Genomic DNA, 26,122 nt, shown 5'->3' with positions numbered 1-26,122 from the left:
AAATTAATCATTTTGGCAACTTTTATTAATGCTGAAAATTAAACTGTAATTATTAAAGTTAATAAGAAATAGCATCTAACTCTAGTATTAAATTATTTCGTAATTAAATAATATTATAGCCTTTATCTAGCCCGATATCTTATGGCATTGACGGCGTGTAGGTTAAAATGTATCGGGCATTAATATTATTGTTTAGTTAATTATGTTATATTCGTATTCGCGTATATTTTTATATTTTTTACGATATTTTAAAATGATTTACAAAACGTTTTATTGAAACTTATCGTATTTAATGAAAGAATTATTTATCTATTTCTAGAAGATGAGTAACTAATATATAATTTATTTTATATATAAAGCAAAGAATGAGCATTTTTCATTATATGCAAAAGATAACATTTGAAATCATGTTAATTTTAAAAATATTGACAAAAACAATAGCAACAAAATATAACAAAACTTCACAAATAGAAAACCCCAATAATATATTTGAACTGTTCCACAACTGGGCAGAAACTAGACCATATGTCCCCACTAAAGTATATCCTTTGGGCACTATTCAGTCTACAAATACTTAATAAAAACAAAATTTTAGAGTTAAAAAGATTGATTGCAATAAAATAACTTATAAGTTATAACTTACATCTAAATACCAACAACTGCCGAATTGTATCGGGCTATTTACGGCTATTACATAAATTATAAACCAATTTGGCACTAGAGGTAGACGTTAGGCTTCATCTCGCATTAACTTTAATAATTATTATTTAAATTAATTAATTAAATTATTTAGACCTACTGGAAGAAAAAATCGTAGTGACAGTGGGCCAATAGAGAGCAGAGTGCACGATCCTTGCCATAATGCGGTTTGCGTGCCAATTTTCGTACGTGCATTAATCAAATCGAATAGTTTGGCCGAATATTCGGTATTCGGCCACGCTCCTAGCCGAATATACTATTCATTACATCACTACTAAAAATTTACTTAAACCATTGGTGCTGATAAAATGCTCCCATTATCAATTATGGTTAACAGTCTAGTGTTGCTGATAAACACAAAAGTAAGGTAAGGCCTATTTACCTAATGATGATGAAGATAATGACTAAATTCTGATTGTAATAAGGAAAGTTTTTATAATATATAATAACTTGTATATTTTGGGGTCTGTTAATTTTGATAACATTTATCTGTGATTGCAGTAAGTAGTCTTAGTTTTGATGTGATGTTTATACAGTAATTTTTTGCTGACTAAGAGCAAAAATTAATCACAAAACTTAATATCAAAATTTAGTTGCAAAATGGTTCATTTGTTAGCTTCTTCATCAAATTTTAAACATAATGGAATATGCTACTATTTGTAATAATACAGTACAATGCTTTTACTGCAGGCTAGTTTATTTGAATGTAAAATGCTGTATTTAGTTATAGCTAATTTGAATTTAGACAAATGAAGATCAGACACATTCAAAATATTTTAATAATGTATTCAAGTCAAACATATTAATAGCAAGTAAATAAGGTGATTAATTTCAACTGTTCTAAATTACTGGTTATTTCTGGAACTTGATACAATATTGTGCTATTTGAAGTATTACACACTATAAACAAAATAAAATACTGGAAAAAAATTAAAATAAAATCATTTGGTCTCCTAATTACATAAAATTAGAACATAGATCATCTGAAATAATTGAACTTCGTTAGCTAATGTGTAATGTGTCAGTTAAAAAAAATAATAAAAAGGAAAACTTTAAACACTTGTCTGAATTTCTTACTGCAATATATTGGATATCAAGCATTTTATGTTAAGTAAAAATCTCTGATGGTAAAATACAAAGTGTTATATAGCTTAAGTCTTTTTGAATATAAAACTAAAAATACTATGTTATTTTTTATTACTCATAAAATAATAATAATAATTTTTATGTAATTAATTTACTTTGAAATTTTAGTGACATATGTTATGATTTATGAAAATTGTTATTTATTGTATACAAAATGGAATAGTTTTTCTATTGTTGGAATAATGTCAAAAAAATCATCAACAGATACAAAATAATTAAATTAAAAGTCAAAATTTAACATTAACCAAATATGCTAATCAAGTATAAAGATTCTGAATTAACCAGAATAATTTAAACAATTTAAAAGAATTGTGCTAATAATATATAATTAAATTTTTTTGGTAAATTAGTGACATTATTTAATAGACTCATATCTATTTATAAATGATAAAATATTTAATTTTTTTAATAATAATTTAGCATGGTTTTGAATCCATTAAATATTTTAATATATGTATAAATTATCATTTTTATACAGGTAGTTGCATTCTTTAAAAACATTGACTCTGATAGTAGTTACAAGGAAGTATTGATGCATGATGCAAGAAAGGTTTATAGTTTAAATGAAGAGTGCTGCAGTGCTGATTTAGGGCACATTTTACACTTGTGTGCAAACAGGAAGTGAAGGTTTATGCATCAGAGCACTCTTTCATTTTGAAGAATTCATCCAATGAATCTTTCTTATTGTTAATATTGGAGTGGAAATATCTTTTTAAAGTTAGCAGCAAATAATATATTTCTAATGTTGTCAGTTTACACATTAAATGCCCTTGTTTATTCTTGAGATATTTTAGAGGATTTTTGAAATTAGGGGGATATAACTAAAATTTCAAAACAAAATAACTGTGTCTATTGATTTACTACCTCACCTAACTGGATATCTTAAACATGCCTTAAAAAAAAGAAAACAACAACAAAAATTTAGCAGTTTAAAATCTTCATTTTTGTTTTCATATTAAAGTTTAACATATCAACAAAAATTTTACATTGAATTGCATGTGTCATATTCAAATATGACACATGTTATTGAATGTAAAGTTTTTGTTGAAGTGTTCATTTTGGTTTTTTAAATTTTTTAATTTTATGAAACTTAGAATATAAAACTCTTCATATTATTTTAAAAATTTTGATGTTTATTATAGAAAAAAATCGGATCAATAATGAAGTGAAAACCTAAAATTATTTTTAATTTTGACTAGATTTTAGATTCTAGTAATTTGTCTTTTTAAGAAAGATTCTGTAATGTAGTTTCTTAAAAATTACTGGTTAAATATCACATTTCTTGACTTAAAGGGAAAGAAATATAAATGGTTGGTTGTTATTAACTACTTAGTTATTTAAAACTTTTGCAAATAATATTACTGATATATACTGTATTACAATAAATTACAGTAATTTTTGTTAGAAAACATCTGTGATCCATTTTTGAAAAATCTTAGAATTTTCTAAACATTCAGTAACAGCAAGAGGCTCACTTCTATAGGCATTTTGAGAATTGTTCGTTTGTATAGTGCTATATGGATTATACTGCTGAGAGATTCAACAATCTGCATTTCATAAGAGAATGTAATTTTTGTTTATGGATGTATTAAGATATTTTTATATCTCAAATCTTTTTTGAGATTGCCTATAAATCACAAATTTTTATAAGCTTAAGTTGCCAATACAAAAACAAAAAAATTTCAAAGGGTGGTTATAGCATTTGCTTTGCACATAGTTTGTATAACTAGTTATAAGGCAGTACAAATATACACATACAAACCCAATAGTTATATATTAGTCAAATGGTTGCTAGATTATATAGGCTATATTACTACTACTAATTATAATAGTAGTATATAATTTAAGTGATATACTCTGGCAATTGTTTGGCTTTTATATAAGGCAGTATTTGTATGTGCCATAATCAGGCTGCAGATTTTTGCTGAGGTTATAAATATAAGACATGATGAAAATCACAAAAATTATAATTAAAAATTAGCCATAAAATAAACCAGTTATTCTCCTTCACTATTACATTCTGAACATATGATAATTTTCTAGAATAATAAACACAAGCTATAATGGAATACATGTATATCTTGCTAACACGGCAGGCTAGATTTAGACCAATGCAGTAAAGTGAATATTGCCTTAGTCTTGTTTCTTAATCCGTGGTCTGCGGAACACGGGTGCTCCGTGAAGCCACTTCAAGTGTTCTGCGGAAAAATCAAATATACGATTAACAATTGTTGCAAAAGAAAAATCAATACAATGTAAAATAATATTTGTACGGGAACGTAATTGGCAAACGCCAATGTTGTCATCTGCTAGACCGAGTGCAGTTGATTTCAAAAAGGTTTGCCATCCCTGCTTTAAAGTTGATGTATTGTAAGTGTTCCACAGAAAATATATCAAAGTTCAGCATTTCTTGACTTCAAGAAGATTGAGAACCACTGCCTTAAAGCAAATAACAGCCTTTTTTTTCACTTGTCAGTATATATAAGACTAAAAATATATTCACACTATTTTTCATTAAGTGCACAATGAACCAGCAAAATAAAGTAATATTAAATTTAACCACTTTTAAGTGGTTATTTATAAGTGCACAATAATTCCAGACTTAAAAAAATGGTGCAAAACAAATAACTGAAAGAAATCTTGAAAACCTCCCTTAAGAGCAAGGAAAATACCAAAATAATAATGCATTTGCCAGTTACAGTTATTAATGTTTGTTATCAAAGTGCCTTAAACTAAGGTATGTCTGCGTAGTAGTTATTACTAGTATATTTTGTATTAGCTGTACATTTTACACTAATTCAGAAAATCATAACAGATTAATCATTACACTGTTTTGTAAGCATTAAAATAATTGACTTATTACAGACAAATTTTGTGCTTGCTTTAAGATTTGTTAGATATGGATTTATATATTGAAATGACAATTCAATGCCATATGGACAAATCGATACATAATTTTGTATTTGGAATTAAACAATAAATTATTTTTACAGTATATTTAATTTTTGTCAAGAATTTGATTGATAGGAATGAAGAAACAAGGAGCAGAGCCATACTTGGGTACAGGCTCTTGAGGCATTAACCTTGGGTATTTAGATATATGGGTAAAGTTAATTTCCTGAATGAATTTCACTACATAAAAATTGGTAGTGGATCATGCAGAGGTGTTCAGGTACAAGAAGAAATTTGTTCCACTTACTTATTCACATAAGGAAATATTAAATCAATTTAATAATTACATGTAATTTGACTAGAAGTAGACAAACTGCCATTTCATATTATAGTCTGATAATGTGGCAGATTTGCATTATTTAAAAATTGGGTTTATGGATTGTTTATGCAATGGAATCAGGTTACTATAATTGTGGATAATGTTATCAATCAGCTATTATCATAATCAGTTGGTTCCAAAACAATATACAAATGTTTTATTGTAAAACAAACATTTTCTGCTTATTTAAGAAGCCTTCTTACTGAAATTGAATTTGGAAGATTCCAAAATGGAATTCATCATGCATTCTATGATATTACAAAATATGGACAAACTAGCCTTTAGCTTAATGCATAATATATATTTCAACTTACTGTATTTACTTGCATATAAGATGATCTCTCATATAGGATGATGTGTGATTTTTAAAGATCAAAATAAGAAAAATTACATTTTATTAATACAATTCTACTTTTATTTCGTTTAATCACAAATGAAATATCAAGTGCATGCAAATGCACACATTGTCCCACAAAAATTACTGGCATTTTAAACTTTAAGGAAAAATCTTGTAAAATCGACAACGTAATTTGTTCACGTAAAGCTGGACACTCGAACCTTTTTTTGCCAATTCTTAACAATGAAATCCACTCTCCGTCGATTATACTTATGAATTTCTCTAAATTCTGATTTCCGAATAATCATCTGTTTTAACATGGAAATGGATTAAAACTTATATCGGGCTCCCATGTGATTTTGGAATTTTAATTTGGAATTCAATTCAAAAGTTTTGCTTTTCTTATTGCTATTCATCTCTATTCCTGACAATACACAAGAACGATTCAAACGACTCGGATAAAATACTTACTGTATTTTACGGACTATAAGACGCACCTGAATTTTGGAAGCAATTTTTCGAAGAAAAAAGTGCGTCTTATAGTCTGTAAAATACGGTATGTTTTTAAACACCAGAGGGTGAGCATCTGGTAATAAATACAAATATACAGTTCACAAAAATTATTTGCAAAAATGCAAAGAATCCTTTGCTCATGCATATAGGATGGTTTAGGTTTTTGAAGCAGTGAAAAATGAATAAAAACCTTGTTTTATATGCTAGTAAATATAGTGTATGTAAATACTTTAGTAAATGCAATTCTCATTTTATTATATATAGTAGTGAAGAGTGGTGGATGTTTATTTCCTAAGGTCACTATGCAGCTTGTTTGGCTTACAAATAATCCTTTGAGATATCAGCCAACTGCTAGTACTAGGAGACATTATATCATCTCAATAACATAGTCTCTTGGAGGTCAATATTGTCATATTTTTTAGCCACATTTGCTGCTTCTATTGCTTCTTTGTTTCCTTAAGATGGTACTTCCCATCAACTCTGGCATCATACAGGTATTGCTGCCAGGCCATGTTTATGTGTACTGATCCATTGTGTGTACTTCTTTTATGCTTGTGATGAGTTCCTTTTTCACCTCATTCATTAATAGTCAAACTACAATGTTCCTCTTAGACTTTGTTGCTTCCAAATGCTTTTGGATGTTATAGTAGAGAGTTAGAGGTTATATAAACACACATCAAAAATAAAGCTGAAAAAACACTGAAAACAGTGTAATGCAAGAGATGCTTTTACTGTATGAGAAAAAGATGAGTTGGGTGATACAACAGATGGTGTATGCAGTGAATGCCTTTTTTCCATTTCATGCACATTTTGAATGTAGAAACATCTGAACTCAGATTTGTCTTGAATTTAACATTTGAATTCTAAAAGTTTCAAAGTGCAAGGTATCACTATATTTAGATATTAGACTTCATTTTATTATCCACTTTCAATTTTGAATAAGAGAAAAAGATTAACTTTAAAAGTAATAGATTCACACTTTTGGGAACCTTTTACTGGTGTTGGACGCAAAACGAAAAATCTTCGTTAACGTTTTCGAACTTGGTAGTTCTTCTTCAGACGATAAAAAATAGATTCAGTAGTATTTATTATGTCTATCAATTCATTCCAGTTGAATAAAAATGCATGACTGCAGGTATTCAATACTGAAGTAGTTTTTTTATGTTTAGGAAAGAACTCATTAGATGGTATGTAAATTGAATGATAAAGGCATTGTCTGTGTAAAACATTTGCTTGTTTTTTACTTTAATTTTCTGTTGCATGCAAATATTTAATAAATTTATGTTGAATGCTTTTATTGATATCAAAAAACACTTTTATAATCTTTCTTAAAATAATGGTAAAAAATGTTTTTCTTGAAGTAAAACTTGTATTCTTAAATTATTGATAATCTTTGTTTTTTTATTACTAATTAAGTTCAAAATAAAACTAGTATTTCCCAATGTCTTTATTTCAATATTTTTATGAAGTTTATTTCTAACAAATACATTTTAAAAATAAACATCTGATATTAGTATTGCAATTATTGCATCTTTTTTGTATGGTATTCTCCAATAATCTTGTAGGTGATTTTTTGCTTTGTTTTCATGGGCCTGATAGCAGGGGTTTTAATGAAAGCAAACATTTTAGGAGTGTTCAGTAAGGGGATCCCTGTCTTGTCCATGTTCAATGATGATTTTTTTGTAAGCTTACATCTTTCATTTTGTTTTACGTTGTTTAGTTTACTTTACTTCATTGTTAATTTATTTACAGATTTCTGAAATTTAATGATTTATTACTTAATTCCAATGAGCATAAAGTATTAAGTGTTGTTAGTTGATTAAGCATCAAAATAACCTCAGGAGCTATTTTCAATAACTAAATCTGATATCCAACAGATTTAAAATTGTGTGGTGCTGATGTATTATATTTGTGTATTATGTAGTATTAAGGTTTGTAGTAAAATAAAATAGTATTCGTCTATAAATTTTCTTAATTTTTATAAATTCTGTACAAGGTGAGCTGGAACCTACAGATAAGTCATATTTTCCATAGTATTTCCAGCAAAACAGTTTAATAAAATTTAATGAAACAAACATTTTTGGCTACATTACGCTGCTTTGCTGGAAATAGTGTGGACAGTGTGACTTATTAAATACAAGACTTTGTACACTTCAGAGTGTTGAGATTATAAACATGAAATAAAAATTGGAAACTGTTGATTAGTTGTTCAGGTGTTAGGGAATTACTACAAAAAATTTTAACTGATGATATACATGGTAGTTAAGTTTAAACAAGAGGTGTTTAGAGCTTTGTGTATAAAGAACTAGGCCTATTGGACTAAATGTAACCAAATTTGGTTTGCAAAAGTTTGACACTAATGTTGCTGCAATTTACATATAAGGCAAGGAAATTTGGAAATACAGAAGTTGAGGGACACAAAGCAATGCTTTTACTGCAATTTAGTGTAAAAATTACAGATTCCATAAGTTGTAACTTTCCACATTTTACACATACCACAAGTTGTACACATGAAAATGTTCACGTCAGTAACATAGAACTATATACAAATCAATAATTGACTTGTATATAGTTGTCATATATGTAACAAAATATTTTATTTTAAGACAGCCAAGTTAGGAACATTGCCCTAATAAACAAGGCTCTATAAGTATACCATTACCAAAATTTACAAGGAGTTAAGTCTGGTGATCATAGTGGCCAATCTGTTTGGAAATGATTAGATAATCAAGCTTTCATTTGTGAAGTGCTGATGCAATAACCTTTTCACATTGACACTAACATGTAGAGATGGTCCATCTTGCATAAAAATTGTGATATCTGAATCATTTCATTGCTGAAGTGCAAGGATGATACTTTTGACGTGTCTATAGCTAGTGGCATTGACAGAACATGTCACTGGCCCAGATCAGTGTTTTATTCCAAAAACAAAAAGGAAATGGTTCAGTGATGATAAATACTGGGAACACATATCATGTGATTTTTATGTGATAGAAAGGAATTTGTTAATAAACAAGTAGGTTTTCTCTAAAACAAACATGACGGTTGTAAGTTTTCACACCATTCAAGTAAAAATGGGCTTCATTGGTTGGTAGAAATTGCCAGGTCTGAATTATTAATCATAATTCAAGCTAAAAATGAGATGGCAAATGATTTCTGTCAAGCATAATCACAAGGAAGCAATTCATGATGCAATTTCACCTATACAGGATATTTTCCACAAAATGTCTGCATTGTAAGATTGGGCATGTTTAATTGCTTTGATATTGTATACACACTATAGATGCCTTGAGGAATCTCCATTGAATTTGCTGCTCTCTAGTTCCACTCGTTTTTGATCCTTTCTCAGCTTTGCATTGCAAAAACTTCCTTAATTTGAAATACACATTGTTTTCCTGGCATTAGCAATATTTAAAAGATAATGAAATTTGTTGAGTTCACACTAGCATTATTGCTTCTTTGATAGTAAAGTTTGATGAATAATGTGTGATCAGATAATGTTAGCACCATGACTTGTCAAAATGTACATTGAACACTTTTTTGCAACCCTTTTACAAATTCTACAGTTGTTCTACAACTTACATAATATGAAATTGCAGTGACATTAGTGCAAATTTCTCCTATTAGAAAATTTTGCAACTAAACTTATTATTTGTGAAATTACTCTTTCCTGACTGGAATTTTACACATCAAATTTACTTGCATTTGATAGAGCTTTATAGAAAGAACTATTAAGAGACCTCTTTTGGTACGTTTTGGTTAATAGGATGCCAGCTGATATGTACAGCAACTGGTAAGATTCAAGTTCTGAATGAGGAATTTCACACCATCCCCAGAATTATTGACCTATCACGAGATATTAGTCTCCAAAGATCAGTTTTTAACACGTCAGTCTAATGCTTTTTCTACATGCTTTGCATGTAGATGTGCACCTCGTTGCTATTGCTCACACCTCAGTGCCTAGGTGGGGGCAAGCCCCCACATCCCCTAAAACTATATAACACCAAGTACTCCACAAACAGTCGAGTGGGTTACTCGAAGCTGGCACAGTCGCGTGTGGGCTAAATTGTTATACATGATAGTGTTTCAAAATAGTCTTCTGGCATCCCATTAACCGAAAAGAACCCCTTTTTCTACAGAGACCTCTTGGTTAATTATAGTACCCCTGTATTTACTTCATTATAAAAATGAACTGTTTTTCTCATACACACATGAACTGTTTTTGAATGTACTGTATTTGATGATGCCTTTGTATAAATTGATTCATTGTACAAAAACATACTATACAGTATTTTTAAATAGTTTAATTTCTAATTATAAAAATTTTTTTATTTTATTGCAGAAGATGTCAAAGAACACAGCAAATGGCCTTGTGTCATGTTGTTGACCAGGTATGTAATCTTATTTAAAGCTAACAGTGTTCAACTTTATTAGTATAATATATTGCAAAAGATCATTGTATATTAAATTATTTCTTGGAGTGTGATTAGTTAAATACAGTGGGTGATCGGTTAACGAACATAATTCATTCTAAGACTTTGTTCGTTAACTGATTATCAATTTACCATAGGTTTATATGGGAATTTGATTAATTTGTTCTGGAGACCCCCAAAAATAAAAAATATATACTTTTTTACTACATTAATTTATATGTAATAATAAAAATACATATATACACAGTCTTGCATTTTTATTAGTGATGTTTTTCTGTTTGTGGGGGTTAAAGAATCTGTCTAATGCCGATTGCTTTTCTCTCTCCAGGATTTTTCAGAAGTAATTAATAGCATTGTAATTGTAGAGATCCCTAAGCCTATTAACCTCAACCACGTTTGGATGCCATTCTAAAATGTTGTTCTTACATCCTCCCACTTCTTCAAAAGATCTTTAATAGCAGATATCGGCATTAATCCTTTTTTTCAGAAGAAAACATATCTTGCTGAGTTTGTTGGTGTTCTTCTGTCGTCAGATCAATTTCAGGTTCCATTATGAGCTCTTCAATGTTCTTTATTTCTTAGATATGATTTTTGTTACTCCTTTAGCTGCTTGAGTCTTCTTGATTATACTGTATCTTTCTTAGATAAGATTGAACTGTGGCCTACTGTAGGCTTGTATAAGTCATACTGCCCAACAACATCAGACATCTGCCCATTCTCTACTTTTGCTATTATACTCTCACCTTTTGAAAAGAAAAATTGACACAAAACTTTAAAGAGTACCCGTTCGACAGTCTCGCGAATACTATAAAAGAATTGCTTCTGTCAGAAAAATAAAAGGCTGGAATTACAAGGGAGAGTTTCAAAGTTTGGAGGAATACTATCCGATCTGTATATACTGGATTGAGTGTTGATGTTGATGTCTCCCACGCTCCGAAAAGTTTTTTAATCTTCTTTACACACCGGAAATTCATACAAAAAATACACTTACGTAAAAAACCAGATAACCGGAGTGGTTAGTATTCGGGTCGCAAACGTTTTCGTAGCCTTTTCTAGGCTCTTCTTCAGGCTTTGTAGTAATAAATCTACGCCGATCATTGAATTTCGAATATATTCCTTTTGGAAAGAACCGTGTTTCGAATTCTGTCACGTGAAAACGTTCCAACATATTTTTTAAACGAAACGATCGCTGTTCCGTGCAGCGCGCATGCGCTTCGAAGCGGTGATGATGTTAATGTTTAAAAACTATCTTCCAGCAGGATCTGCCATGCTGCTGAAAGGGCCAACTTGTCTTTAAAATTGATGCACGTGGTGTTACATCCTGCTCTGTATATTTCCATAGCTTCCAATAATTTGAGATGTTCCAGGTGGTTAGTGGTGAGGATAACGCGAGCTGCGCTAAAGTCCGCCGTGACTTCTTGATCGGTGGCATATGTTGAGAGAGCTGTCGTGAGCCTTTTGTGTAGTATGTCCGCCTTATGTTCTTTAATTCTTATCCCCATTGTACGTTTGGTGGAGCCAATGTAGACCATATCTCTGTCAAATCTGTGGTCTCTGAGGGGGATGGTGTATATTCCCGGTAGTCTGATTGGGTTCGGAGGATCTTTTCCGTTACGGAGTATTTGGAAAATGGTCTGGCATTTTCTGTAGGCTATATGGACTTGACGTTTTTTGGATATCGTAGCATATAATGATTTTAATCATGGGTTAAAAGTGATAGGAATCCTTTTAGTATTGTCTTCTTGAATGTTTAAGCACTTTTCCGTCGGATTGTTACACGGTTTCTGGCTCATTCTGTACTTTCTACATAGTCCCCTTATCAGGTTGGTGTATCCATGTTCTACCACTATTTCGTTTATACGTTTGATCTCCTGATTTAGTGCCTGGTGAGAGGAGGAGTGCGTAAAGGCCCTCCTAACTAATGCTCTAAAGGCCGCTATTTTATACTGAAATGGGTCACAGGATCCTATCGGAATATACATGGAGGCAGTATCAGTTTTGCGATACACCGAAGTGTGTATGTTTGGCCCTTCAAAAGCAATATCTATATCCAAGAAATGGATTTTAGAGTTACTATGCTGCTCCACCTTAATTACCAGATCGTACGGATTTTTGTTCATTGCTTTAATAAATTGATCTATATTTGGTTCCGTCTTCCACAGGATGATGATGTCATCAATGTATTGTTTATAGAGCAGTATGTTGGGTAGGAAGGTAGGAAGGGTGATGTTTTCCAATCGTCTGACCACCATTTCGCAAAGATCCCCCGACACCGGGCTTCCCATAGGAACACCCTTACTTTGCATGTAAATAATCCCATTGAATTGAAAAACCGAGCTATAACAAATCAAGTGTGCCAGCTCCAGAATCTCTCGGTGTAGTGATGTATCGTTGACATTAGAGAACAGGAAGTCTCTTAGTGCGCAGAAGCACGGAGGTAGCTCAATGGAGGGATATAATGATCTGAAGTCCAATACTGTAGCGTAGACCGGGGAGGAGAGTTTTTTAAGCTGTTGTATCAGTTCATTGGAGTTGGATATGGTAAACTCTTAATCCTCTAGGTGCGTGGTGAGCAAGTTGTGTGTGGCTTTCTCTAATATTCGGGTTGGGGCCCTGGTTAGGGCCCCAACCGTATATCCCAGAATGTCAGAATCTGTCACAATAGAACTACTTGATAAAATGTGAAAGACACTTCAAAATTTACATAAATCCTGTTGGACACATCTTGGTGGAAGTTTATGTTGCAATCACTGAACAGTATTCATAATGAACTTTTGAACACCTGAATAAAAAATGTTTCATATTTACTGGAGTTTAATTGTCTTGCATAAGCATCAAACACTGCTTGGTGGCAAAGACATCATATAGCTCTATATCAGATACTTTATATTGCTGCTCAGTGACAGGTAGCAAGGAAAGATTGTCACACCTATTTTGAACATGAGGTTCATTTTGAAATCTGCTTATTACTGTCAGTAAGAGATGCTCATTTCTTTAGGTAACTTTAATAACTGACTCTCCTTCTTTTTAAAGACCAAATTACATTTACTCATTATAAGTAAAACTGACTGGTAAAGAAGGAAATATGCTTCTATCATAGGATTCTCAAAGGCTTTCTGAAGCCTAACAAAGTGAACAGCTTTTTCATAAACTGACAGGAAGTATGATTTCAGTCTGTCAAAAAAGTTGAAGAATTCTGTTGTCAGAAGTTTCCAAACTAAGCATCAAACATTTTTATGATTTTAAAATCTTTCTGAATCTGATATCCACATACAACTCTCAAAAATCCTTTGGCTTCTGCCTTTCTCACACTTGAGTATTTAAAAGTAATAATACACATCCACCAATAAATCTTTGATATCAAAGTGAGTTTCATTTTGGAATCCATTCTGTCCTGTCTTTGCAGCATTGTGGATGATGTAATGTGGGCAGCCATATGAAAGTAAACTGAAGGATTTTTTTGTTTTCTTTTGGGTTGACAAATTTACTACATTCTAAGTCTGATCTTGAAGCTTATGAGACACTCATTGAAAGTCAAAGTGCTTTTACTGATATAATCAGTTTGTGTGATAATATCAGTAAAACTCATATTACAGCATTGTTAATGCTACATCAGGGTTTACTGTGTTTAATTTTTTCACCATGCCTTTTGCCCCATTCCAAAATTTACACTATCTCAAATTGTAAAAATAGATAAACAAAAGCAAATGTAATATTCCATACACAATACAAAAGCCATGTGCATTGTACTGGTGGTTACAAGTTTTTTCTGTCATACTTTTCCATATTTGTAGGATAATCCCCACATTCCAAAAAATGTATCTCAAAATTGTGAAAAAAAAGATTGCCAATGTGAATTTTACTACTTATTCCTGAAGTAATTTTAACTCAAGGTAACACTTAAGATTTGCAAATTCCCATCCAAATGCACACTAACTGTGATCAGTGTTATTAGAGATGTTGCCAGTGCATAAACTAGATATCAACTGGAAATTCATCTAGCTGATGTCCCGTTTTATATAAATAGTACTGGTTGACATGTTTGGATTCAATCAAATGTAATGATATATGATCATTTTTTAAGTTTTTTTTTTATCTGTGTGTAATTATGACTATAAAAATTTGGAAAATAAGTGGAAATTTTATAAAAATGGTGGTGCAGTAGTACCTGCAGTAAGTTGTTCACCTGCAATTGTGGGCAGTTGACATATTTTATTATTAATGATGATTGGATGAAATTTCAAATCTGATTTTCCACAGACAGTAATAATTTTAAAATATTTTTTGTAATATTTGTCTTTCCTTGTAATAATTGATTTAATCCTTTGTTATAAATCTTGAAACAGAAGTAATGCTATGCAGTTTAAATTAGAGATCTCCAATCTCCAACCTTCAGCTCATGGACCAAATATGTCCCTGAAGCAAATTTATCTGGTCTATGTAGCTTGCTAACACTAATGTTTTATCATTGTTTGAACTAGTTCAAAGCAAAGTTTTGATAAGTCTGCTAGAATTGATAGACCTTGCTGCAAATGACTTTTATAAAAACTTATTTAGTAGAAATTTAACAAACTCCCTTCTTAAAATTCTCTTCTGGAAAAAATTAAAGTCATAAGAAGTTCACATAAAAGCAAAAATATAAAATGTACCTTTGCAAACACTTTTTTGCAAATGAAATATAGGGTGGGGGGAAAGAATATAGAATGTACAGTACCTAAAGCTAATTCACTCGTGTCAGAAATGCATTAGACCAAGGGGGAAAACAGATTGATGTATGTTACATGCATAGCTGCCAATCTTGATGGTGGCCATATTGAATACAACTCTGGAACTGTAAATGGGAAGGAGATCATGTGACACGTCATTTAGGATCAGAATTTCACTAGGAACTGATAGATCAATAAAATTTTTCAGCAATCTTAAATGGTTAGAGTTATGTACATGGTATGCTTGATGTACATTCTTTGGGTATATTCTATATTCTGTAACAAGTTTTAAATGAGTGACTTTCCCATTCATATATTGATTGTATATAAAATCAAAATATGGAACATTACTGTCCAACAAATATTTAAAGATGATTTTAATATTGGGTGTCATAAATTTATTTTCAGTTCTGATATTTTTTGAAAAACAATTTACAACTACTTTAAGTTCATTGTTATTCAGTAATAAAAAAATTTTGATCATAATGATTGACTATATCTTTCATACCTGGCTTGAAGAAAAGTTGGAGATCCTGTTTAAATCGTATTTTGACTCCTTAAATTTAGTTAAATGGTTTTCAAGATATGATATATCTAAAAAATTTAATTGAACTATTTTGACTCCTTGAACTGTGTGGCATTACTTTAGTGTCAAGATATTTGTTTTAATACATTTTTATAACTGATTATTTTATGTTGATATATATGATGGTGATATCAATATTGTGACATGTTGCTCATTGTTTACAACAATATGTAAGCTGTTATTAGTTTTGGTTACATTGTAAAAGTATGTAAGTCTTTGATTTTGAGTGTATATATATATATATATATATATATATATATACACACACCCAAAATCTCTAGTACTTATACGAAAAATTATTGTACTTGTATTACCATAATTTTATGGTAATACAAATACATAACGCTAACTCCTTACATCATGGTATAATTTATGAGAGTGTATATCCTGTAGAAAATTGCTAGAATTGTATAAGGTTTTGCTTTAACTTGCCCAGTCATATATTCTCAATCTCCAGGCCACCATTGCAATGTGCACAGTGCTCAACATTGGATCACTTGCTAATTGAAATAGAAATCCTGTATATAAGTACTGAAGTAGGAGCACAGTATCATCTTGTGACATTGTAGTATGGAAGTTACCAACTGTAAATTTTAAATGCTTAGTACTGTATTCCATTATAATTTACTTAGAATTTTTGAGAGAGGCAGGTTGAATGTGCAGGATGAAAATGGAAGAAGTTACCATTCATGACAGTCTCATGGAGTTGGTGAATGTAAAAATTTGATATTACAGAAGATTCATCATATCAGAGTGAAATATAGAATTCTATCAAGCTTCTTATTCATGCCTATTACATTAAATCAGTGATTCTCAACCATTGTGCCATGGCACTTTAGTGTGCCATGAGATTTTTGAAGTGTGCTGCCACTGCGAATATCCATACATAAGCAACATCAGACAAGTAGTTCAATTAGTACTACGTTCCTAGGGCACGTTTGGAAATCGTAACCAGTGTTATCGGTAACTGCTGGTAGTTACCAGTACATTTTAGAAAATGTAATCTAAATAACCAACTGCGTTTAAAAATCACCTCTTATGACGTCACCGGTTGTCCTACGGTACTTATCAAAGTAATTGTGTGTGCCGCCAAATTTTTAAAAGTGTACCATGACAAAAAAAAAAAGGTTGAGAAAATCACTGCATTAAATAATCTGTGAAGTTCTGCAGTGTCACAAACTTTGTTCATGGGCAGGTGCCTAAACACCTCAAACAATAAATAACAAATGGTGGCAGTACTTACATTCTTGGATCAGTATACCAAAAATGTTAATGAGATGTTATACCAGTTTATGACAAGTGATGAAACTTGGATTGCATACTCAACAGTAGAGATTAAGCAGCAATTAGTGGAGTGGAGGCATACTGACTTGTCAAAGACAAAGATGTGAAGAATGCACATGCACACAAGATTTTGGACAGGATGGGTGTTTTACCCATCCTGTCCAAAAACTTGTGTGCATGTGCATTATCTACATCTTAGGAATTCAATGAGCACTTGCACAATCTTCTGGAGTAACAATAAATATTGAAAGTTATTGCGATACCCTTGAAAAAATTGTAGCAGGCTTTTCAAAAAGAGATGGCCTACTGAATTCTGCAGTGATTTTACTTCACAATAATGTACAGCCATATAACACTTACAACACAGGAATTGTTGAAAAAATTCAAGTTGGAGTTTTGAACATTTTGTAAAAGTTCTGATTTAACATTCTAATTTTTATCTGTTTTTTTTTCATTTGAAGTAGTTTTTGAGAGGAAAACAATTCAATTGTGATAAGCTCTGGACAGTGCCACCAACTTATGGATCCAATTTTGTACCAAACTTTTTTGACAAGGGTTTGCAAAACTTATCTGTTGCTATGGCAAATGTCTGATTGTCAAAAGTTAATATGTTGAAAAATGCCATAGAAATATAGTTAAAACTAATAAGTTGAAAAAGTGTTTTTCCTATCCAGTTGGAACTTAATTTCTGGACATGCCATATATTACCGTATTTTACGGACTATAAGACGCTACGGACTATAAGACGCACCTGAATTTTGGAGGCAATTTTTCGAAGAAAAAAATGCGTCTTATAGTCCGTAAAATACGGTATGTAGAATGAATATTTAAGTCAATAATACAAATTATTCAGGATCTCTAGTATTGAAACAAGATCTGCTGCATTTCTCAGATTGATTTGACAGGTCTAAAATTTGTTATATTGGTATATTTTTTTTAAAAAAACCATTATTCAATTTGAAAATTTTTCAGAAAATAAGTCTAGGAACCAATAAAATATCTGCATAATTGCTTAATGTAGAATTTTTTTAAGAGTATATAATATCAAACGTGAAAGATTCTTTTCATTCAGTAAAAGCATTCAGATCAGTGTTTCTCAAACTTTATGCTTACATTACCCAATATATTTCTTTGTAATGGTTCCTCCACTCAAATGTTCATAATATAAAATATTTTAAAAACCTGGTAAACTGGAGTCTCTATATATTATAAATATAACAAAAGAAGATTATGCATTATTGATGATAACTTTTGTGTGAAATGTAACTTAGAGTACATTACTATTGAGTGGTTTGGACAAGGTTTTGATTTGTAAGAAATAACTTACTTCAATTTCAGTTTTTACTATTGAAATTTAATTATTAAAAAAGTAAGATGGACGATTATAAATAAAAAGTTGTTTCGAAATTATTCAGGAGTATTTTACTTTGGAAAAATATTAAAAATTTTTATTATAAACTTTGTAAACCTTTTTTTCTTTTTTTTAAATTACTTTTCAGATCATAAGAAGATTTTTGTCAATTTAATTTTGTATATCTACACACACAAAAAAAGATTTATTAATCTACTTGTGTCAGAATTCATTTATTGTTTATTTTTTATAATTTATTTTTATGTATGACAATAAACATATAAGTTTGAGTAAAACAATGAAATATTTTCAAAACCATTACAACTTAAATGGCTTTATGACTATGACTTTATGTAAAATATCCATTTTGATGTTGTTCAAAGTAGAAAAGAGAAATCGGTTTCTTATACACACATTCTATAACCTTAATTTTATTACTAAATGACAATAATAATTATATGAAAAAAAAGTTATAAAAATTTTTCAGTACAGGTATCCCTCACATAGCACAGTAGTTATGTTCCAAAAAAGTCCCATGTTTTGTGAATCTGTGCTATACGAAACAAAGGACTAATGCTAAAGGTAGGGTTATGTTCCAGAAGTTAGTAAAGAAAAACAATAGCTTATACTTTTGCCAAGAGAAATATGTTTGAAAATAAATTATCAATTGTTTTAATAATCAATAATTAACAATCACAATTGAAGATACTGTATTACGCATTAATATTGATTTCAGTTAAACAAAGGTTTTTACAAATATTGTCATCTCAGCTATTTTGTGGGTCTTGATCAGAGGTATTAGCAACATTTTAATATTTTTGTTTTGTCATAAAAATGTTTTTTGGATGATGAAATACAAATGTTATTAATTGAAAATTTGTTCTAATGGGTGGCATTTCTTCAATCGCGTATGGAGCGACTTTTTCCAGAATGTGTTTTAATACCGAATTGTTCAAGTACCGAGATACTTTTGTATTTTGTTTGTCATTTTTACAAATATATTTTGCCATTTTTACTTAAAAATATTTAAATAAACTTAAGGGCCATTTTACTAAAGATTAATCTATAAAGACTGTCACTGTCTTAAGTCTGAAAGCAATGACAATGCGTACTCACTTTTTGAACCTTTGTATCCGGTACTTTTTTACTGTCCACAAAACAAACGTTTTCGGCCTCACTCGAGGTCTGTTTCAGGTTAAAAGAACAAAAGAAAACTGGCTTCCCAATTATTTGAATTATTCTTCGAGGAACGTTTAGCTTTAAAATATATTTGAACATAATTTTCGAATATATGCGTGCACTACATAGCGTTGTCATCATCTTGTTCTTCGCATACGTAATGCCAGGCATATGAAAGTGCATTGCCATCTTTAGAGTTTATGCATTTTCCTGCACGGCCTGCCCTGTATATTTCAAGGGCTTCGAGGGCCCTGATGTCTTCCGTCTGAAAGACACTATTTATCAATCTGGCATTGGATAGGTCCGCGTGAATTTCTGGATCTGTGGTGTAGGTGGATAAGGCGGTGGTGTAACGAGCATGGTTTATATCGTATCTGTGCTTTTTGAGCCTCTGTTGGATGGAACGTTTAGTGGAGCCAATGTATACTAATTCACGCCTAAATCTGTCATCCCTCACTGGAATACTGTATACACATGGAGCCCGAAGATGGTTCATTTTGTCTTTGGCGTGGCGCAACAATTTATATATATCTGGGGACCTTCTGTATGCCAATCTGGTACCAGTTTTGGTTGCAATTTCTTTATATAAGGCCTGAAATCGCCGGTTGTATTCGACAACTGCGCATTCGCTGGCTGGTTCTTGATTCTGATCCTCGTGAGTAATGGGTGTACTTTGGGTATCTCGTGGTCTGGAATAGGCCGGTGCTAACTTTCGTATTAGTTCTTTTTTGTATCCATGTGCCATCACGATGCATTCTATCTTCTGTAGTTCAATTATAGTATCATTTCACCTGGAAGGTGCGTATATGCTTTTCTAACTAAAGCCCGGAACGCTGCGATTTTATATGTGTAAGGGTCGGTTGAGTTTGCTGGTATAAACAATGGGATGTAGCCAGGTTTATGATATATACCAGTTTCAATCCTTCCTCCATTCAGTCTGATGTTGATATCCAAGAAGTGGGCATTGGTGGTAGACATTGGTCCGAAAACGTTTGTTTTGTGGACAGTAAAGTACCAGATACAAAGGTTCAAAAAGTGAGTACGTATTAAATAAACTGGTATTCAGACTGGAAGATTGGGCAATGACAATAACATTTGGTTGACAGGAAAGTTAGTGCAAATTTTTTCTTTCTTGTCCTATCAGTTTTTATTAATGATGCCAACCTGATGAAAAGCACAAAATAATTTTGAAAATTTCAATATTCTAAAATTCATGGGCAAATTTGAGATGGCACGTGCTTACTTGAATAAACAAAAATATTGAATAAGAAAGTTTACACTTAAAAATTGTGAAATTTTGTATGGAGGATTTCTAAAACTGTAATACAATGAAATCGGAAGTTGTATTGTACTGGAGATGCCACCAATTTTCATTGTTAGAGCGAAACTATGTTGTACAAGGGATGCCTGGTACTTAACAGTTGCATTTATTATTCCTAGTTCTTAGAGAATATTTTGGTAGTATATTTTGCACAGAAATACTGTAATACTTAGTGTCATTTAACATTTTAAAAATTTTAACCCAACCCAACATTGGGTTGCAATCTATAGTTTGAGAAACATTGATCATATTTTCAACTATTGGTCTAGAAGTCCATAATTGGACTTCTACATATTTTTAAGCAATGTAAGTTGTTTGATACAACAAATTTAAATGAAAAAAGTTCTGATGTTATGAATTGCATATTCTATTTTTTAAAATAATGATGCTTTATATTTGTTATATTAATTTTATTAATTGGTGTTTGTTTGTATATTAGATATATTAATAATAATCTTACGATGATACTTTTAATATGCATTTATATTTTTGGATTTGACCTTGAAATGTCGAGAAACGCAAAAAAATTGGAGTGCATATAAACAACCCTACTAACCCAATGCAATAACACACAACTGCTGTAAATCATTGGGCTATAATTTGGAATAAACAATTATACATTACAAATGCAGGTTCAAGTCCTGCTTTGAGCTGGTTCTTTCCTTCCAGTTTAATCTAAATTATTTAATTAAATATTATAATTTCTAACTTTAATATGAGATGATACCTAACGCCTCCCTCTAGTGCCAAATTCATTTGTAATTTATAAGTACAGTCAAACCTGTTTTTATGCGGGGGATAGGGACCGCATTAAAAAAAAACGCATTAAAAAAAATCTCACGAAACTTCACGAATGGCTGTAAATAATAGTTTTCGCAACACAATTAAAAAATATTTTTTTTATGCGGTCAACAGGGACCGCATAAAAAAAGTCTCACATAGAAAATAACTCAAAACCGTACGAAATAGAATTTATTGACAACAGATGTCAGCACTCGACTGCATCGTCTGGTCTATCGTCTGTTTTACATATTTTTGTCCAGGTGGTGTTTTGTTGACTTAAAAAGTAAATTATTTCATTTTTCGCATATTCATGCAATAATATTACTATAATAAGTGCATTTATGCTATAATAAGTTTATTTAGCTATAATAAGTCAACGTAAGACATGACGAATCGCACGAGACTAGTCGCCAACTATACCGCACAAATTAAAAATTCGCATTAAAAAAATCGCACAAATAAAAATCGCACATAAAAAGAGCGCATAAAAACAGGTTTGACTGTATTTATTCCAAATTATAACCCGATGATTTATGGCAGTTGTTGGAGTGTTTTTACATGAGTTGGGATCCTCACATTCTTTCACTTACCCACTCACTCATTCATTAACAAAAAGTTACAAACTCAGATAGAATTATTCAATTACTGAAAAACTTGCCATATAGCTATGTCTCAGATAGGTATGTAAATGATTAAAGTTATGGTTCAGTTGCATTCCAGGCAATAGTGTGTGTCTTATTGAAATTGCTACACCTATATTCCAGGGGTGGCCAACAAGTCGATCACGATGCCAATTTTGGTCGATCGCTTGCGATGTCTTGACTTAATGTGTTACACTTGTAACTGAACGCAACTCGTAAACGTAACGCGCAAAAGCAACAATATGCATACAGTTATCACTGGACTCGTAGAAAACACAGCTATTTAGCTTGAATATTTGATACTGTCATGCGGTAGCTTCTTTTCTTTAGTATTAACAATATTATTATTATTATTATTAATCAATATTATTTATCCACGGTGACAACGTCGAGTTTCAATTTTTCATTTGTTTAAAATGTAAGTACCTGTTCTTTATGTTTTAAATTAAATTATGGCTTTTCTTACCTATCTATTTACTTGATAAGTAGAGCGTTTTCGGCAACAGACCTCTATATTTTTGGATTTTTGGAAATACGTCAATTGAGAAAAATATCCCAGTATCACCAAATGTAGCAAATATATTTATTCCTGTTTCGGAACTACATACCTGTGTGAATTGGCATTTTCATACTTAAAGTTAACGAAGACTAAACATTCTGTCCTGACTGATTCCCATACTGAAGAATCATTATTATTATCTTTGTCAGGATATACACCTAATTATGTTTCTTTGGTAAGAGACGTGAAAACTCAGTCCTTCCATTAATGTAACGTAATAAAATAAATTTTAAATCTGTCTTTATCAGTAGCTAATTTGAATTAATAAATATTGTTAATAATTACTCGTGTTGTTTTAATTCCCCTGGACGTGAGTTTTTTGGCCCGTTAAATAATTACGTTGTTTTTTACATAGGTAGATATACAGGGTGTTTCAGTACAAAGAGCACTCCCGCGAGCTATTGATAGATTAGCAAAAAATAAGTCTAAAAATCTGATATCATTCTTCCATGATAAATTTTCCTCGCCCAAAAACAAATCGCGAAAGTAAAATCTTATAATCAAATTATCAGCCGTACTGTGCAGTTTTATAACAACTTTTTCAAGTTTACGAACAAATAGTACCACAATTTATACATTGTAATTGATAATAAAAATCTATTTAATTTTTTTTAACTTAAAATATAATCTTAAAAGTGTGGAGAAAACGATTTTTTTTAGGTGCCGCCTGTACGGAATGAACTCTTAACTGCAAATATCAAAAGTTGGGTCTGGAAATTTATTTTCTTTATGAGCTTATATCTTGTAAACTTAATAAGTGATTTTAAAAAATAAAAAATAGTTTTGAACATATATTTTCTTTATCTACCCATAGCTCGCGGGAGTGCACCTCGTACTGAAGCACAGGGCATAAACATTAGTATGTATTTCACACCCCCCTCGCCACTTAGACTATGCCTACGACAACAAGTCGATCGCGACACATTTTTAAGATAAAAAGTAGATCTTATGTACACAAAAGTTGGCCATCCCTGCTATATTCTATAAAGATTTGTTGAGGCTCACAAAAAATAAAAATCCTTTTATTCTTATTATCATGTTATGTTGTAAAAGGCCTGTAAATGATAATTGTAATGTTGTTGAAATTAGTTGAAAAGTACATGGCTTATTTTTAAGAAGTTTGTGATATTTTTCTTGATGTAAAAGCGTTTCTCCAAAAGACCAGGTTTTTTAAAATACATATCTGGTAATAATTTGTATGTTATTTTCTATTGTATTTAGAAATAATATAAAAATTTAATATTAAAGTATTGAAAATGTTTTATTCAAGATACTGTTGATAATTAGTTTCCACTCCAGATTAGTTGAAAACTAATAATAGATATAATAGAAAACTAATACTAATAATAACTATAATTTTATATCATTAGTACTGAATAGTTGTAAATTTAAATACTTGTATGTGAAATTTACAACTATAGAGTACTAATGATATAAAAGTATAAAAACTGTTCTCTCAAATGGAGATTATAACTGTTACTTAATGATATTTTTGTAGAAAGGCTAGATTGATAATGAAACAGAATGCAGAAATTTCATAGTCCATTGTTGAAATATTAGAATAGCTGTGTTGAAGTGAAAGTATATAACATTGCATTTTTAAAAAGTATTCTCTTAGATCAGGGTTGTCCAACCTTTTTTCCTAATGGGCCAAATTAGAAATTTACATACATTCAGCAGGTCACAAAGGTACTTTATATAAATATATGCTTTGAAAAAGTTTAAAATGTGAATATCATATTTTAATAACAAATACAGTATTTTTTGTAATAATATATGTTATTGACAGTAAAAAAAATTATTCTTGCACAAAATAAAAATAAATTCAATACAATTTTTGACATTGCCTTCCTTTATTATAATGTCAATATCTGTTTTTATGATACTAGTCTTAATTCTAAGAATGTTAGTTAAATGGGAATCACTCAACCTATTTCTTTCAGCAGTTTTTAATGCACGAAAAGAATTGTTCACAACAGAATGTACTACCCTATGTGCATAACAATTCTCTAGATAAAACAGTTTTCTAACACCAGTTACGCCATTATGACATCAAAGTGTATCCAGTGAAACGAGAATAAGTTTTACGACATACTTTACCAAAATAAATGAAAATGTACCTAAAAAAATTTAGGGTGCAGTGGGCTGCGTAAAAATATTAAGTGGGCCACAGTGTGGGCTGTGGGTTGGACATCCCTGTCTTAGATAATTGAATACATCTATTTACAGTTTATATCACCAGAATTTTACTAACTTTTATATGGTGTATTTGTTTAAACTGTTGATATTATTTTTGTTCTCATAATTTTGATATTTTATATTAATTATAGTGCAGTAAGTTAGAAATGGATTATGAACATTATTCAAAATTTTACTAATACTAGATGTATTGATAATTGTAAACTTGCATAGGCTCTATGGACAAATATATGTGATGGGAGAGTGAAGAGAATATCAGATTACACCTCCTTAGGAAGCAATTCAAAGGTAAATTAAAATTACTAATATTGCAGGGAATAACATTGAATATAATAATAAAATAAAATTAGCAGTTTGTATATTAACAAAACATTTAAAAAATACTTGGATGACAGCATTGACTATTCAGTTTCTTCCCTAGAATTAATTTTTTTTAATACTTTGAATATAATGTGAATTAATTCATTTAAAATGCATATATTATTTTAAATTTCAATTTATACTTCAAAAAAGAAAATTTATTAAAATTTTTATTATTTTGTTAAATTATGTTACTTTGTTTTTTAAATATTATTGCAAAAAAGTTTTGTTACCTACAAAAATTTAAATAATTTTGTTAATTAATGTAATTTATAATTTTGTACATTTAATAAAATGTACAAAATACTTATTCAGAAATCTTAAAATGTGACTTTTTTTTAATACACACAAAAAGTTTAAATATATATAACTGTTAATGAAGAAATTTGAACACTAAATTAATTTTTTTTATATGATTATAATTGTTTGAATACTTAATATTATAATAAGAGTTATAAAAAGTTTTATAGTCGATAATTACTTTGAATTTAAATTTGCTACTTTGCATTCCTTTGCCAAAGGCTACAAATTATTCCAAAACATTAATTTATTAGATATTTTGACTCATTTGTGAAGACTGGCTTGGATTGTGGAAATTATTAATCATTATGACAAAGAATTATTTTTTTTATAAGGATATTGTTAAAAATTTGTTTTATAATATATTATATTTACTCATGTACTGTACAAGATGATCTTGCATATAGGATGAGGTGTGACTTTAAAGATCAAAATAAAGAAAATTAGATTTATT

General features: G+C 30.4%; 1 protein-coding gene across 7 annotated transcripts in view; it reads left to right on the top strand.

The window, feature by feature from the left end:
* gw (trinucleotide repeat containing adaptor protein gawky) overlaps positions 1-26,122 on the top strand; it is a 241,126-nt gene that overhangs the window by 32,928 nt on the left and 182,076 nt on the right. For 4 of the 7 annotated variants that reach the window (XM_067287367.1, XM_067287363.1, XM_067287364.1 and 1 more), the window contains exons 2-3: positions 10,309-10,357; positions 25,222-25,296. In XM_067287367.1, the coding sequence (XP_067143468.1) occupies positions 10,331-10,357; positions 25,222-25,296 (102 nt within the window). In that variant the 5' untranslated portion in view covers positions 10,309-10,330. The remainder of the gene's footprint in view (positions 1-10,308; positions 10,358-25,221; positions 25,297-26,122) is intronic. The other 3 variants (XM_067287369.1, XM_067287365.1, XM_067287368.1) reach the window with 1 other exon arrangement.

This window comes from Centruroides vittatus, unplaced genomic scaffold, assembly GCF_030686945.1.
Source record: "Centruroides vittatus isolate TY-2023 unplaced genomic scaffold, ASM3068694v2 scaffold_450, whole genome shotgun sequence".
In the NCBI taxonomy this organism is placed as follows: Eukaryota; Metazoa; Arthropoda; class Arachnida; order Scorpiones; family Buthidae; genus Centruroides; species Centruroides vittatus.
This window is presented reverse-complemented; position numbering and strand designations above follow the sequence as displayed.